The 17,095-nt window shown below is 44.4% G+C and overlaps 2 protein-coding genes across 2 annotated transcripts; both read right to left on the bottom strand.

Moving 5' to 3' along the window:
• Nucleotides 1-751: 751 nt before the first annotated feature.
• Nucleotides 752-2,261, bottom strand: LOC123403613. Its single transcript, XM_045097539.1, has 3 exons — nucleotides 2,198-2,261; nucleotides 1,369-2,013; nucleotides 752-1,287 (listed from the first exon to the last, which is right to left on the bottom strand). Exons 1-3 carry the CDS (start codon nucleotides 2,201-2,203, stop codon nucleotides 1,030-1,032), a joined length of 909 nt encoding a protein of 302 aa, XP_044953474.1. The 5' UTR covers nucleotides 2,204-2,261; the 3' UTR covers nucleotides 752-1,029.
• A 13,043-nt stretch (nucleotides 2,262-15,304) lies between these two features.
• Nucleotides 15,305-16,808, bottom strand: LOC123403605. Its single transcript, XM_045097528.1, has 3 exons — nucleotides 16,745-16,808; nucleotides 15,916-16,560; nucleotides 15,305-15,834 (listed from the first exon to the last, which is right to left on the bottom strand). Exons 1-3 carry the CDS (start codon nucleotides 16,748-16,750, stop codon nucleotides 15,577-15,579), a joined length of 909 nt encoding a protein of 302 aa, XP_044953463.1. The 5' UTR covers nucleotides 16,751-16,808; the 3' UTR covers nucleotides 15,305-15,576.
• Nucleotides 16,809-17,095: the final 287 nt, after the last annotated feature.

The following is a 17,095-nucleotide window of genomic DNA, read 5'->3' as shown; positions in this document are numbered from 1 at the left end:
AGGCGGGAAAGCAGCGAAACGGCGGGGAGAAGAAGCGGGAAGGTGGCGGAACGGCGGAAAAAGGAGGCGGGAAGACAGAACAATATAATGGCGGGAACATGAGGTGATCCTTGTTAATGATATTGTGAAGGCGTGAACGATATGGTCAAACTACGAAGACGGATAAGTTGAAATAACCGTGTGCGATATTTCGCACACGATTAGTCATGAAAAAAATCGTGTGCGATATTCTATACAAGGAACACGGCTGCAGAATTCGGTAACGGCTTTAAAGTTGTTGTGTAACCGACGTGCATGTCACAACGCACACGGAATGCTACATCCGTGTGTGATGGGAGGGTGTAATTCGTTTCTTATTATTGATAACAAGGGATAATATTGCAGATATAGTAAAGTCTACAAAAGCCAATTGAAAACATATGTGTATGGAGCTCAGGGAAGATTACTTGTAAATTATCGTGACAAATTATTTGTAACAATTACTTTAGGTGTAGGCTTGGCATCACTATCAGTCTGTGGTTCAATATTATTATTGTGTACGTCCTTTTCATCTGTCTTAACACTATCCATTTTCTTATGAGGGATGTTGATGATGTTGCTAAAAAGAGCCTCACCTACATTCTTTTCCATGTGCATAACATAAACGTTACGGGGAAGTTTTAGGTCCTTGGAGTGGGGGAGTGTAATGTTGATATGTTGATACCGTGCTAAAACTTTAGGATGTAAAAGCAACGGAGCAGATACATGTGTGTAAGGAAACGGGTGGTACAACTTTATTGCAAGCCATGGGCGCACATTATTACATGCACATACACAAACACACACATTACCCTTGAAAGTAGGTAGATCGAGCTGCAGCCCGCAAAGTGGGACCCCATCGTCCTTATTCACCACGTACAAACACACACATAGCCAGCTAGCATAGCATGCAGCTGGGGTTTAATTGGAACGTACATACGTGCTAGGATCTGCAGGTACGTACGTGTGGGATCGATGGGATAGAGTAGAGCTGCTAGCAAGGTGGATGGTTCATTCGGGCGCGACCCCGACGTAGGTGCCGATGGCGACGAGGCTATCCCCGGAGCTGCCGAAGAAGGCGACCGCGGCCGCATCATCCAGTGCACCGTTGTCCGGCAGCGGCACGCTAAAGGTCTTAGTCCCTGCAGATGGGTTGCGCCCGAACGTGTGCGAAGCCCCCTGGTTGGTGTCGAAATTGAGGAAGGTGATGCCATAGGTGTCGTAAGCGCCGGTGATGCTGCTCACGTACTCGCTTTGGTTCATGAAAATCTGCACCACATCACAAGCATGCAAAAACTAACTAAGTATACTTGTATAGTAGACAAGTAGAAAGGAAATTAATTAACGTACGGTATGCTCCTCTCCAGCTTTCTTGCCCCAGAGGGGGACACTAATGGCCTGGTCACTCTTGGTAAGGTAGGTGAAGGAGAAGCCATGGATGCGCTCGCTGCTGTGGATGGTGAAGCTCTCCAGCTTGCACGGATCGGCATCTGGCCTGATGTCCCGTGGTGCGCCGCTTTTGGCGCCCCACTTACCGACCTTGGCGGGCGAGCCTTTCACGTAGACGCCCAACGCCTTGAGGGTCACGTCTGAGCGGCCAAAGAAGGCGACCAACTCGCCTTTCCCCTGCGGCAGCGGCAAGCTGAACTCGCCTCCCTGCACCGGATACCCGTAGGTCTTGTGCTTGGTCGTGTTCGTTTCTAGCGTGAGCGATCCGATGCCCTCATTGTCGAAGGTGCCGCCCACGAGCTTGAGCTGCTCGCCTTCCCTCATTTCAATGGTGTTGGGATTCCCGCTGTTGCTGCCCCAGATGGCGCTCTTGACGCTGCTCCCCTGCTGGTCCACGTATTTGAAGGAGAAACCTTTGATGCCGCATACCCCAGGAGATTCGACGCTATAGATGGTGATGCTCTCTAGGCGTTGGGGCCTGCTTTCGGCGTTGATATCCTGAGGGGATCCGTCTGGTGCACCCCATGCACCAACCTTCATCACAACCTAAATGCATCACAAATTCATTAATCAACATCCTGCACATGCATTTCATTTCTCTATACATGTATACATCCATCCAACTCTAGCTAATTGATTCATTGGTATATAAGCGTGCCATGTTTGTATATATAAAACAGCTACGGTAAAGAAAAAGAGGTTACATGCACATACTACCCATATTTCTTACCGCCATCTTTTTCTGGAGCTACTTCAACTGCAAGTCCAACTCTGAAATGTATGTGTGTGTGAGAGTGTGTTGCGATGGATCGTATGATCAGGCATGGCCGCCTATTTATAGCGAGTTTGCGCCCAACAATGATACTATCTGCATGCTACAGTTGGCATCAATTAGTCACATAGGCTATTAATTGCATGGAGTGAGTAGGTCACTAATTAATAGCTTAGACTTATAGAGTCCGTTGGTTCAATGAATCCTAAGCCTATGACACCCCGCTACCGACTAGATCGTGATGGCGCGCGTTGTGGCGCCGGACCATTTTTTCAATAGATTGTTTGGATTTTCTTACAAATTTATATGGAGGCAACAAAAAGTATCACATTGTTACACCCCATCCATTCTGACAAAGCGACCATAGAAATATTTAAAAACATTGACGCTAGAAATATGTGAACTTCTTCACAAAAAAAATCAATTCATTGCGGTTATTATAGTTGAGAAATATTTCCGAATTCACAAGCTAGCTAGGTTAATCCAAGTTTTTTATCGTGTATTCACATCAATCACAGCCAACAAAAGAAGCACATAATTCTTTTGCGGCTTGATGATCCGGTGTCCTCCTCTTTTACACACCAACATGATCCAGATGGAGCATGGGTGACCACACTGCTTGTTGGCCAGTGGTGATTGTACTATTCCAACTAATTTGTGGTCACGGATTGAGTCTGATGCATTCCCATGGCGCCTGCTGATTGTACCGTTCCAATTAATTGGTGGTCACAAAATGAGTCAGATGCATTCCCATGACACCTATCAAGTTATAGTTGGATTTCTCGTGCTGCAATTAGGCCTTCCGTAATGCATTGTATCTTAGCGTGTTATCCTAGGTATGACTAGGATCTAAGAAACAACCATCCTAATGCATTGTTTCTTAGAGGTTGTATCTAAAATAAGTTGCATTAAATGTTTTGGGGCTAATACTTGCTTGTGATTGGGCTAGCATCTTTTTTTGCCTATGATCTCGTGCTAGAGCCGTATGTTATATAAGATACAACTACACTCTCTTTCTTCATTAACTATGGTGCCACATAAGCAAATTGCCTATGATACCGCGCTAAGATACTCTCATTACGGAAGGCCTTAGTTGTTGGTTGCAAAATGAGTCACGTGCATTCCCGTTTACTTAGCCTATGAAGCTAGCTACAGCTGGATTAATTGATCATGGTGCCTCTACTATTCGAATTTATTGCTGGTCTAAAAGAGAGTCAAATACATTCCCATGGCCTTGTTCTTAGGTTTTGCATATTCTCAGTCAAGTTTCTTCTTCTCCGTGCGAAGCGATATGGTGGAAGCCATCATGTTTCTCCATCAGCATGATGATTTACGCTTGGTTGATGTTAGCGAGATGGGCTCACTGTTCGCGGAAGTTATCGTTGCCTCTCATTTTCGAAATGCTGGGTCTAGGTTGCTGGACACATATTGAGGAATCGCAGCCCTCGCAGAACACACTACTAGAAAAAAGGCTGTTAGTGGCGCACATGTTTTGGATACTTATGGCGCACTATAGGTGCGCCACTATTATCACGCCACTACTAATAAATAGTAATGGCGCACGCATGGTGCGTCACTGTTAATATACATAACAGTGGCGCATCACCTGGTGTGCCATTACTAGGCCTACAAGTGCGCCACTGCTGTGGGTTACTAATGGCGTATTTTTAGATAATGCGCCACTGAGGTGTTTATTTATGTGGGCCACTAAAATGCAATATGGTGCGTCACTACTATGAATATTAGGAATTATTTTTTTTGCTTTTCTGATATTTGCAGAGGTTACAAAATACATTACAACACAGAATATAAACAGCACAACATATAAACAACAGATTTATCGAATACAATAAAAGATTAGTCTCCGAATACAATTCATCATAGTGATACATATATAAGTGATGTAGAAGTAAGTTATACATATTCTATACAATAGTTTCATAAAATATCATGACATCATCTCGAAAATAGTGATACATAGTGATGTAGAAGTAATCATCATAGTCAATGAGACATCATATAACAAAAGTTGGTCACTAGTCATAACCACAACTCCTCCTCATCATCATCGTCAACTCTAACACATTGTAGCACATCATCACATCATCTCGGAAATAGCTAATAATCATCATAGTCATTACCGCCAATACTATTTAATATCATTTTCGTCAATGAGACATCATATAACAAAAGTTGGTCACTAGTCATAATCACAACTCCTCCTCCTCATCATCATCAACTCTAACACATTGTAGCACATAATAACACATTGTACCTAGGACCTACTCCTCTGCTTAGGTAGAATATCATAAAACAAGATAGACCCTGACTCTCCATTATGGAGAATGGAGATGATCTTGTCTCCAATTCTTGGCCTATGCACAATGTTGCTTCCGAGTAGCTCTCTACGATTGACCATACATTTTTTCCAATCTTTGATTGTCATGACTTCATCGGTTTTAGAAATCCGGTATGGACAGGAGTGATGCAGATACATAGGCTGACCTGGCCGTGCTGGTCGTATCATCATAACATCAACGCGACCTCTTGGTAACATCAGATGAGGCACACAATCTTGCGGGATTTTCTGTTGAAAAACATAGTATTAGCTTTGTAGCTAGCAATGTAGTTTAGTTTTACAAGAATTTATGCAAAATATGCATGGATGTCGTAATAGTAGAAAATCTTACCATGCAATCTCCATGCATGTTACCGTAGTTCACCACGTGCACTGGTGGCACATATTGACCATAATGTTGGGGAGTTTGCTGATAGGTATTGTAATTCTCAAAATTATTGATAAATGCGACAAGAAGATGTTTCACCTTACAAGTTAATTCTGCTTCATCATTGTAGTAATAGGTTCTGCCTACCATTTTCCGTTCATTTTTTGAAGAATGAAAATAAGATATCAATGGAAATAAGTTGTCAACTATTTTTAAATAAAAAATATAAATTACTTAATAAATGTGGTGGAGAAACTCACATAATGGTAGAACTGGAGGCGTACGCACATCGACGATATTACCTTCAATTTCATCTTCCGGACGAATATCAAAGGTGATAAGCATATTAGGCTCAAATGCATAAGCCTTGCATAGTGCTACCCAAGTTTTGCATTCAAAAAAGGAGTAGGTGTCTACATTGTACAATTTTACGGCAAAAGTATAACCATGCTCGGTCCTCAAGTGAACTATCTTTACCTCCATATTTATTTCAGTACTGAAACCAATTTTATCCAACACATAATGTCTTGCATCGCAGGGGATATGCTAGTAGAATAGTAAAAAATAAAAATTATAAGTTGAAGCAAAAGAAGTCATGCTTAATTACGAATAAAGACTTGTCATTGTGACTTACTGTATCCACTTCGAAGTCCTCATCCAGCATGATGCTGAAGCGCCTATCATCAACTAGGTAAGGCGTGTCGCAAAGGCCGTGCTTATCTTGGCTGTATTCGCACATAACGAATTCCTCTTCGTCGTCGGACATTTCCTAAAATAGAGAAAATTTGGGCATGACATTTACTAAAAAGTGGACATATGGAGCGTCTGAAATTTGCCGAAACGGAAATGAATCAACATTCTGACAAAACATAGGCCACTCGGATATAGCAACAATGAACAAGTACAAAAGATGCTGTAAAATAGAGAATATTATGAACAACATCTCATGCCTAACCATATTGCAAAATTTCTTATACCAAAACATAGGCCACTCGGATATAGCAACATTATAAGTCTCTTAACCCCTAGATGCATTGGTAGACCCTCATACCAAAATTACTGATAAACACTACTACTATCTCCTATCCACATATATTACTTTAGATGGATTGAATAACCTTTGGACAAACTTTAGGTGAAAATATTACTATCTACTATAGAGATAGTAACTTAGACTAATAATTCTACGTAGTTGCACCATTCATCCATCCATCTAGCAAGCAACTAGCACCACTAATCCATCCATCAAGCAAATCATATACGGAGTACTACCTACCGTCAGCATACATCCATCTATCCACCATCCATGTGTGTAACTAGTAGTACAAACTATATTTACATTTTTGCCATATGAACACACCTATAATAAAATTATTTCTGCCATATCAACACAATACTATCAATACATCTATATGAAAATTTTGTCTGCCATTTCATCACAATACAATCAATACATCTATAGAACACATCATAGCAAATCAGAGGAGCTGCTCACAGGAGAAAACCACTTCCAAAAAATCAGAGTCGGGCCATGGGGAGGGGGGATGAGGGTGGGGCGCCGTTCGCCGGAGTGGGTCGCCGGAGGGGCCGGACCGGGCTAGGAGCTCGCGGCGAGGGAGGGATGGACCCGTAGGGAGGAAGGAGGCGTTGGGATCGGGCCGAGGGAGGGGTGGAGCCCGTGGAGAGGGAGGAGTCGTCGGGTTTGGGCGGAGGGAAAGATCGCCTGAGATGGCCTCGGCGGCCGCGGCGACGGCGGTGGGGGGCGAACCCTAGAAGCAGCGAGCGACAGAGGAGAGAGAGGAGCCTGGTCGAGTGCGTGAGGAGCCTGGGGTCGGGTCGAGTGTGGGAGGAGCCTGGGGTCGGGTCGGTGGCATTTTGCATGTAATAAGAGCAAAGATTGTTAGTAGTGGCGCACCGTAGGTGTGGTGCGCCATTACTAGTTAAAACTAGTAACGGCGCACTTTCCCCTGGTTCACCACTGCTAAGTCTGGAAAGGGTGTGGGACGAGGACAAAAACTAGTAATGAGCACCGCACAACAGGTGCGTCATTAGTAATATGGCAAATAATGGTGCACCTATATGTGATGCGCCACTACAATATAGCAGTGGCGCATCACATACATGATGCGTCATTAATGTCCATATTAGCTATAGCCGTTTTTCTAGTAGTGACATGATCACCAGCGACACTAGGGGAATGCAGTGTCTCGAGGGATGGCAAACTTCATATATTGTCCGACGGAAGTTCCGGTGCAAGCACATGAGGCGAGTGTCAAAACCAGATTGCGAAGGGGCCAATGCATGTATGTTTATCTCTTAAGTTTCAACTTTGAATGACATGTTTATTCTTATCCTGATGATTGCAGTGGGCCACCCGCACTAGTAGGAAATATCTTAGCAGTGGCCTGGCAATTTGGCCCTTAGTGGCCTGATTTAGAACCGCCACTGATTATGCGACAGGTAATGGCTACTGGTGGTGTGTGGGATCACACGCTACTGATAACAAGTTATTAGTTGTGTGCTTTCGTTTGCGCACGCCACTGATAAAACCAATTCTAGCGGCGTGACCGTACAATGCACGTCACAAATATCTATAGCATGCGAGTGGCGAGCCATTTATGTCATACACCCTTGCAAGATATATGAAAAACAAAAGAAATCATGGACGACGATTTGGTTGTCCTCTTAAATCTCCACGATGATGCACGGGAGGGAATCGCTCGGGTCGACGCCAGATTCCCTCCGGCTGGCGCTGCCTACTAGTGAGAGGGGTGTGACCCAAACCTCACGTCGCATAGCCGGGGACAAGTGCCATTTGCACATGCTTCGCTTGATTGCAGCGGTCCGTAATCTTGGATAACCCGACAAATAATCATATTTGAGAATACGAAATGAAGCAGCAGTAAGTGTTCCACTGACAATAAAAATGTTCATTTATGCTTATGTAATCATATTTTTGTTACTCTACCCAATTTACCTAAGGGCATCCCATTTATGGTATTTAGTATAGCAGTTACTTGATTTCCTAATTAATTGAAATCCTTGTTAGCACTCTTCTCCGTGACTATGATACACTGCATACAAGAAGTGTCTAGGTGCACCAAACTCGCGTAATTCTTCTATGTTGCGGAACATGGTGGCCTGTTGGTAGAGAGGCACGTGAACATTTCATTAATGCACCATGTATACAATCTATAATGACAATTCATATCCCATGTTGCATGTTCGTTTTTGCCATGGCTTATTATTTGTCTTGGCACTATGGATTGGTTTTATTTACTGAATACATGGATGTGTATGTTGTCATTCCAAGCCAATTTGTGTATGTTAACCTTACTTTTTTTTATCTTAGTATATATGCGACTTTCAATATTTATTGACTAATATAAGGTTATATTTGTACAAGTATAATATATTTTATGTGCCCATATATATTATAAAATCCTAACTAGGTGACTATGATACACTGCATACAAGAAGTGTCTAGGTGCACCAAACTCGCGTAATTCTTCTATGTTGTGGAACATGGTGGCCTGTTGGTAGAGAGGCACGTGAACATATGCACCAAACTCACCTTCCTTTTTTATCTTAGTATATATGTGACTTTCAATATTTATTGACTAATATAAGGTTATGTTTGTACAAGTATAATATATTTTATGTGTCCATATATATTAAAAAATCCTATCAATTATCGTATAAATAGACGGGCACGGCAACGAGCCAGCAACCCTTGTTCCTTGCTCGCGCTTATGTGTATGCACGCTGCACCCAGACCAGTCAATCGGCTGGGTCTCTTCATATTGGACCTAGTCAATCGATCACCATGCACGCGCGCCCCATGGTTGGACGCATGCACCCAAGAAGCCCATCCAATCCCTTCTCTTCTAGCTATGCCCATTCATGCAGCCAGGCACGCCTTTGATAGGTAGGGTGGTTTCGCCGGTTCGCCTGCGGACTTTGATAGTTTTGGCCGTTTTTCCTATATGAGGACAATTTTTTAGATGGGTTCTTTTTACCGTCCCGTCTGAGGCTATCACAAGAGGCCCGGCGGCGTCCGAGGTCACGGGTCCTGTGGAGCGGGGGACCGTCCCGGCTGGATCTAACTTGTCGCACTAGGGTTGCAGCGGCGGCGCTCCCACGGGCGAAGAAGACGAGCAATGCATCTTGTCGGCGAGGAGACTCGTCGGCGCAACAGATGGAGGACCAGAGCCTCAGCCGCCTTGCAAACTCATCTCCTGCTATCAAGCCAAGAGTCGTTGGTAGGACGGGATGCTAGTAGGGGTCCTGGCAGAACCTGCTCCGGTTCGTCTAGGCTGATCTGAGGGAGCGCATGAGAGAGAGAGGGGGAGGGAGGGAGGGAGAGAGAGAGAGAGAGATAGATAGATAGAGAGAGAGAGAGAGAGACTGACTGATGGGGCAGGGTCGGTTGACCCGAACCAGCCCACTTAAGTGGATGGACCCACTGTCAGAAGGGCAGAAGGGTAATTTGATAAATCTAGTTAAATTCAAATAACGTTCAAACTTCAATGATTTGCTCACAAAATTCTACACACCCAAAAATAAATAAAAATATGCTACACACTCCTAAATTTATGAGCAATTTTAATATAACTTTTGTTTTGTGCTTAAAGAAAACTTTTCTTTCAATGAAAAATTCAAAGATCCTTAAGTGGAAATGACTTGAAATTATTTTTATTAAAATTAATTTCTTGAGGAAAATATATGGGAAACTTTTTATAAAGGTCAATTATATGAACTACTTGAATTTCAAATCATAACAAGTTTATTCCTCATTATAAATGTTTATGAAACCCTAATAATACACATTTACTTAGGAAAAATTCTCAAAAACACTTTTAACTCAAATTTTGGGGATTAAAAAAGGACATCTCATTATATGCATAATAGTATGAATTTGGATATTAAACATTGTCGTATCAGACAATGATGCTGATTTTCAGAACCCGAAGTTCGCGGGTCACTCAAAGATTTAGACTTCACTTTATCTCAGTCTCAAGGAAAGTTCATTCTTGCATATCAACTAAAGTATTTTACTACAGTACTTTTAAAAACTTTATTTTATTTCTGCTTGATTGATTGGTTGGTGAAACGACAGACTGATTGTTGTGGTGGAGGTCACATCCTACCGGAAAGTTAGGACTAATAACAATTGTTCCACGGCTTATAGAGCGCCGTATTTACGCGTCAACCAAAGGTTCTGGTATGGGCCGGAAGGGTCATAAGTATCTTCTTCCTTATAACATATTCCCGGATACGCTGCCTGGTTGGGTCATTGATACAACCAACGTGCGTGGGAACGCCGTGAACTTTCCCCGACGGGTCCGATGAAGGTAGTGATGTCTCGGGTGGGGTGACAAAGATGGATTGGGGCCCACGTAGGCCAGGGATCTGATCTGTCACGACAAGGGCGAATGTGTGGGGTTGAAGAATACTTGGAATGTATCCAAGAATCTCAGACATGACAAACCACACTCTGGAGTGTGAAACTTGTATCAGGGGTAATGCTACTTTTGGGAAAGGTGGCGCACCTCTGCAGAGTGTATCAAATTGTGACAGTTACATCCGTGTTCCCGAAAGAAACTATGTTCGCGGTGGAAAAGGAACCTTAACTGATTCTCAAACCCGTGAGGGCTGACTAAACTTGTTGTGTGACCCTCGTTACTCAACCCATCCATTGACCCTTTGCTTAGATTTTGAGGAGGTCAACAATGATGTCAACGATCAGAGCACCGAAGGCCCCAGGAATTCTAGTACAAAGCGCCAGATCTATGCGCAGGAGTAGAAGGAGTCGACTACATCATCGCATACGGAACTGATGACAATAGAGAAGATGAATCAGAGGAGTAACTGAAAGTGAGAGTAGACTAGTATTACAAGGTAACCTAGTCGAGCAGCTCTAGTATCTAAATTGTTGGGCTATCATGTTTCTCAGTTAGCTTTTACAAGTGTTAGGTCAACTATCTCAAGTTGAGTACGTACCGTTTGATCTTTATTAGATGTCTGAGGAAGAGGTTGAACAGTTTATGCACTTTTGGCTTGTAATATTAAGCGTTCTGTAATATTAGTGGACCGCAATATTTCTGTTGTACTACTCTGAGGGATGTAATATTTATGCAGAAGGACTTCCATGAGTGTTATGTCAATGAATTGTGCACTACGCATGCAGGGTTGTACGGGGTCACCGTGCCACCCCTCTTGTCGCCGACGAGACTGTCAGACGTGAGAGGAGAGGGGGACAGGGGCGGCGGCGCTAGGGAAGCCTTAGCTTGGTGGGGTGAGAGAGTACCCGTTTGTGACTGACCCACTTCTGTCCAAATCATATGACCTATTTTTTGGTTCTCAAGTAAAAGTGACCATTTATAGATTACTATTAGAACGCACGTGCGTTGCTACGGGCTACAATGTATGTAAATAAATTAAAAAATAAATAAATAAGGTCATCTTCAAGGTCGAGGTTTATTTCTCACTCGTACGTTCGAGCGTGTTCAGACATCAAACAGGCACACTGTCTACAAACTCCGGGCTCCCTCAAATAGAGTCCATGTGTTAGCGAGAATGTGGTTGTCCAGACTATCCACAATGTTATCTCCAAACATGCGATCCCGACTCAAAAACGTCACCCCATGACGCGCTCTTCCATTTTCATGCCGAATTCTCCCCTTGTCCCTCGGTTTCCCTCCATAGCAGGACAATTCTCATTGGAGCCCTCTTCTTTAAAATCGGATGACACCCATCTCACCTTCGTCATGGCTTCCTATTTCCTTCACACCCTAATTCCTCATGCATCGCCAAGGAGGAGTCCCCCACTAGCTATCCCGCTCTCCTTCCTAATCACCACCCCTAGTATTCATGTTGATATACCACCGGCATCAAAGAGGCCGAGGTTTGCACCGCCTATGATGCCCGCGAACCAATAAGGAAGATCAGATGTCTCATGTGCCATTGTTACCGTGTCCTTTATTAACTCATGAAGCAAAACCGCTTGCTCATGCAATTTGCTCTACAACTTCGTTAAAATTGAATACTCCAATCGAGCCATCTGGAACAAATCGCACTACAGGATCAACACCGCAAATCATTACCGACAGAAACTTATACAACAAGCATCATTTGGTTAAAATAAAACACCACACCTAAAGAAAATGCCTACATAATAGATCATTTGACATATACACCTCCACCATCACTTACAGTCATAGCCGCTCCGTACTACAATGACATCATGTGCAGCGTGTCCGTACTACGTTGATGACTCAGAATCTCCTTCACTGCGGTTATCTACACAATCGATTACTACGCCGGTCTTCTTCAGGTAATGAACCTTGGTGTGGTCTTGCAGGAGATTGTGCCGACCCCAGCTTGTCATGTTCTTCTACTTTCAGTAGAGCATCATGTTTGAGCTAAGAATGAGGCCTTCAATCTGACCAAAGGAAATTCTCAAGTATGGTCAGGAGATAATACTTGTGGCACTAAAACTATGCTCTTGCGAGGAACTTTGGAAGTGCATATTTATCGAACTGATAAATGTTCTGCTACAGACCATAGCATAGATGCTACGTCTACTGCTCCCCTGAAATGGCATGAGATGATTGTGCCATTTCGCATTACAGGAATATAAGCTGACTAACTGCTAGTGAGTAAGATATATGTAGCGCGTAGCAAACCCCCTACAATGTACATTCCTTCTTTTTTATATCACACTACAAAAATAACAGTGCAAAATAAATAAAAATATGTAGCAAATTGGATGGCAGCCTGCAAATATTCTTGTAACTTAACAAGAAAGTATGTGACATATCACGTTATATATTTTCTTCAAGCAGATATGGACAAAGAACATGTTGTATATTGTCCCAAATCTTCCGGGCAGAGGGTATTGCCTTTCTGAAAAGTACTCAAGACCATATTTGTTCTGTCAAAGTAACTACTATTGACATGAATGAAGAGGTCATCAAAAATATGAATGAACGTCTTTGAAAATAAAATTTCATCAGATAGTACATAAAGAAATATTGTTTTGAAATATACTCTGTTCTGGCTAGCATATGGTCTCCTCATGTTCATTGAGAGGTCACAAATCAGCGGTGAAAATATGTTGCATGAGAAAGGATAGTGCACGTTTTTTAAACGCTAAAAATACATCCCACCATGTGTTGGATGCTTTATTGAGGAGGTTGCACATGAGGAGAACATGACCGGCGACCAGCCTCGATCTCGCTCGGCCATGCAGGACATGTCGGCGTCGGCGTCGGGCGGGACGGGGCGATGCGTGAGGCCATGGCGACGGGGTTGGTGGGGGCGCGGCAGCACCTGGATGGCCGGGCCGAAGCGGAGGAGCGGCGGTAGGAAGGGGAGGCAGGGAAGGAAAGAGGTGGTGATTGGGGTGCGACGGCGAAGGACGTGCTTAGGTTTCATCCTGTTCTTTTTTTCTCCATCGGTTTTGTGGGGGGGGGGGATGGAGTCAGAGGTGGGATAAAAAAAAGAACGAAGATAAGCCGGGAGCGGTAGCTACCAACTCCCCAATTAGGAATAGAGATACCAATCTCAAAAATCATTGTTACCAGTTCCTCGCGATCATATTAGCTTACACCGCTGATGTAAGTGGATTAAGCCCTAGGTGTCATAAGGATTGATTTTCAACATTTGAAAGACAAGATCGCCACTAAGACTTTTTTTTCTTACAAGAACGTAAAAGCCTCCAGTGCCATGTTACAAAATGTTCAGCACCTCATAATTTTTTTTCCTTCAGCAAATCTCTTCACGGTGAAAATATTGTGTTCTCTTGGCAGCAAAAACCTCGCAAAGAAAGTCCAAATTAAATGTATAGCATCTAGCCTGTCCATGGACGAATCACCGTTTTTGGAAGTTCGACGTCTCCGTTTTCCTACGGACAGCTATAGTCAAGTAGCATGAAACATATATATACAAGATACTCCAAAATCGACAGATAATTTGGAACAGACGGACTAATAATTAAGTAATTCAACCGCTCATCAGAAGAGATGACGTCGTCGTGGCACTGGGTGTCGGCATTGTTGGCGGCGTATGGTTGGCCCGTACCCGAGGCCTCGGCAACATCATCGTAGGCGCTGCACTTCTTGGTGATGGTCTTATGATGCTTGGATGGTGGGGCAGTGGCACCCTTGTGCCCCACCTTGCGGCGGCGCTCCTCCTCCAGCCTTGGAGGAGTCTCCGAAGACTTCTGAACCAAATGGTACGTCTCCTCAAGCCTCCGATCGTCAGCTTCATAATCACTAAGACACAGTGTCCACGATGAATCGGATGTGGCCGAATCAGTGTCCTCGACCGAATTGGATGACGAGCCGGGGGGACGGCAATGACCGAGGAGTCGCGCTTGGCATTAGCATGTGGTAAGCAGTTGGGGATCCTGCTGGCCTATGCTGGACCATCTTATTGGGGGGGGGGGGGGGGTGGGGGCGTTGCCTCCGCCGGTGAGGGAATGGACTCAGAATTTGGTATCTCATCGACTTTTTGGACTTGTAGCGACGTAGCGCACGGCTCTGGCGGCGGCACTCGTACAAATAGGCAAGAGTGGAGAGGCGGGAAAGCAGCGAAACGGCGGGAAGAAGAAGCGGGAAGGTGGCGGAACGGCGGAAAAAGGAGGCAGGAAGACAGAACAATATAATGGCGGGAACATGAGGTGATCCTTGTTAATGATATTGTGAAGGCGTGAACGATATGGTCAAACTACGAAGACGGATAAGTTGAAATAACCGTGTGCGATATTTCGCACACGATTAGTCATGAAAAAAATCGTGTGCGATATTCTATACAAGGAACACGGCTGCAGAATTCGGTAACGGCTTTAAAGTTGTTGTGTAACCGACGTGCATGTCACAACGCACACGGAATGCTACATCCGTGTGTGATGGGAGGGTGTAATTCGTTTCTTATTATTGATAACAAGGGATAATATTGCAGATATAGTAAAGTCTACAAAAGCCAATTGAAAACATATGTGTATGGAGCTCAGAGAAGATTACTTGTAAATTATCGTGACAAATTATTTGTAACAATTACTTTAGGTGTAGGCTTGGCATCACTATCAGTCTGTGGTTCAATATTATTATTGTGTACGTCCTTTTCATCTGTCTTAACACTATCCATTTTCTTATGAGGGATGTTGATGATGTTGCTAAAAAGAGCCTCGCCTACATTCTTTTCCATGTGCATAACATAAACGTTACGGGGAAGTTTTAGGTCCTTGGAGTGGGGGAGTGTAATGTTGATATGTTGATACCGTGCTAAAACTTTAGGATGTAAAAGCAACGGAGCAGATACATGTGTGTAAGGAAACGGGTGGTACAACTTTATTGCAAGCCATGGGCGCACATTATTACATGCACATACACAAACACACACATTACCCTTGAAAGTAGGTAGATCGAGCTGCAGCCCGCAAAGTGGGACCCCATCGTCCTTATTCACCACGTACAAACACACACATAGCCAGCTAGCATAGCATGCAGCTGGGGTTTAATTGGAACGTACATACGTGCTAGGATCTGCAGGTACGTACGTGTGGGATCGATGGGATAGAGTAGAGCTGCTAGCAAGGTGGATGGTTCATTCGGGCGCGACCCCGACGTAGGCGCCGATGGCGACGAGGCTATCCCCGGAGCTGCCGAAGAAGGCGACCGCGGCCGCATCATCCAGTGCACCGTTGTCCGGCAGCGGCACGCTAAAGGTCTTAGTCCCTGCAGATGGGTTGCGCCCGAACGTGTGCGAAGCCCCCTGGTTGGTGTCGAAATTGAGGAAGGTGATGCCATAGGTGTCGTAAGCGCCGGTGATGCTGCTCACGTACTCGCTTTGGTTCATGAAAATCTGCACCACATCACAAGCATGCAAAAACTAACTAAGTATACTTGTATAGTAGACAAGTAGAAAGGAAATTAATTAACGTACGGTATGCTCCTCTCCAGCTTTCTTGCCCCAGAGGGGGACACTAATGGCCTGGTCACTCTTGGTAAGGTAGGTGAAGGAGAAGCCATGGATGCGCTCGCTGCTGTGGATGGTGAAGCTCTCCAGCTTGCACGGATCGGCATCTGGCCTGATGTCCCGTGGTGCGCCGCTTTTGGCGCCCCACTTACCGACCTTGGCGGGCGAGCCTTTCACGTAGACGCCCAACGCCTTGAGGGTCACGTCTGAGCGGCCAAAGAAGGCGACCAACTCGCCTTTCCCCTGCGGCAGCGGCAAGCTGAACTCGCCTCCCTGCACCGGATACCCGTAGGTCTTGTGCTTGGTCGTGTTCGTTTCTAGCGTGAGCGATCCGATGCCCTCATTGTCGAAGGTGCCGCCCACGAGCTTGAGCTGCTCGCCTTCCCTCATTTCAATGGTGTTGGGATTCCCGCTGTTGCTGCCCCAGATGGCGCTCTTGACGCTGCTCCCCTGCTGGTCCACGTATTTGAAGGAGAAACCTTTGATGCCGCATACCCCAGGAGATTCGACGCTATAGATGGTGATGCTCTCTAGGCGTTGGGGCCTGCTTTCGGCGTTGATATCCTGAGGGGATCCGTCTGGTGCACCCCATGCACCAACCTTCATCACAACCTAAATGCATCACAAATTCATTAATCAACATCCTGCACATGCATTTCATTTCTCTATACATGTATACATCCATCCAACTCTAGCTAATTGATTCATTGGTATTTAAGCGTGCCATGTTTGTATATATAAAACAGCTACGGTAAAGAAAAAGAGGTTACATGCACATACTACCCATATTTCTTACCGCCATCTTTTTCTGGAGCTACTTCAACTGCAAGTCCAACTCTGAAATGTATGTGTGTGTGAGAGTGTGTTGCGATGGATCGTATGATCAGGCATGGCCGCCTATTTATAGCGAGTTTGCGCCCAACAATGATACTATCTGCATGCTACAGTTGGCATCAATTAGTCACATAGGCTATTAATTGCATGGAGTGAGTAGGTTACTAATTAATAGCTTAGACTTATAGAGTCCATTGGTTCAATGAATCCTAAGCCTATGACACCCCGCTACCGACTAGATCGTGATGGCGCGCGTTGTGGCGTCGGACCATTTTTTCAATAGATTGTTTGGATTTTCTTACAAATTTATATG

The sequence above is a fragment of the Hordeum vulgare genome, chromosome 1H (genome assembly GCF_904849725.1).
Source record: "Hordeum vulgare subsp. vulgare chromosome 1H, MorexV3_pseudomolecules_assembly, whole genome shotgun sequence".
Lineage (NCBI taxonomy): Eukaryota > Viridiplantae > Streptophyta > Magnoliopsida > Poales > Poaceae > Hordeum > Hordeum vulgare.
Note: the sequence above shows the minus strand (reverse complement) of the source record. Positions and strands in the feature narration are given on the sequence as shown.

Bases quoted from the DNA above. Each gene is read 5' to 3' on its own strand.
- LOC123403613 (XM_045097539.1), bottom strand. The intron at 1,288-1,368 runs GTACGTTAATTA...GATGTGGTGCAG, and splicing joins AAGCTGGAGAGGAGCATACC to ATTTTCATGAACCAAAGCGA.
- LOC123403605 (XM_045097528.1), bottom strand. The intron at 15,835-15,915 runs GTACGTTAATTA...GATGTGGTGCAG, and splicing joins AAGCTGGAGAGGAGCATACC to ATTTTCATGAACCAAAGCGA.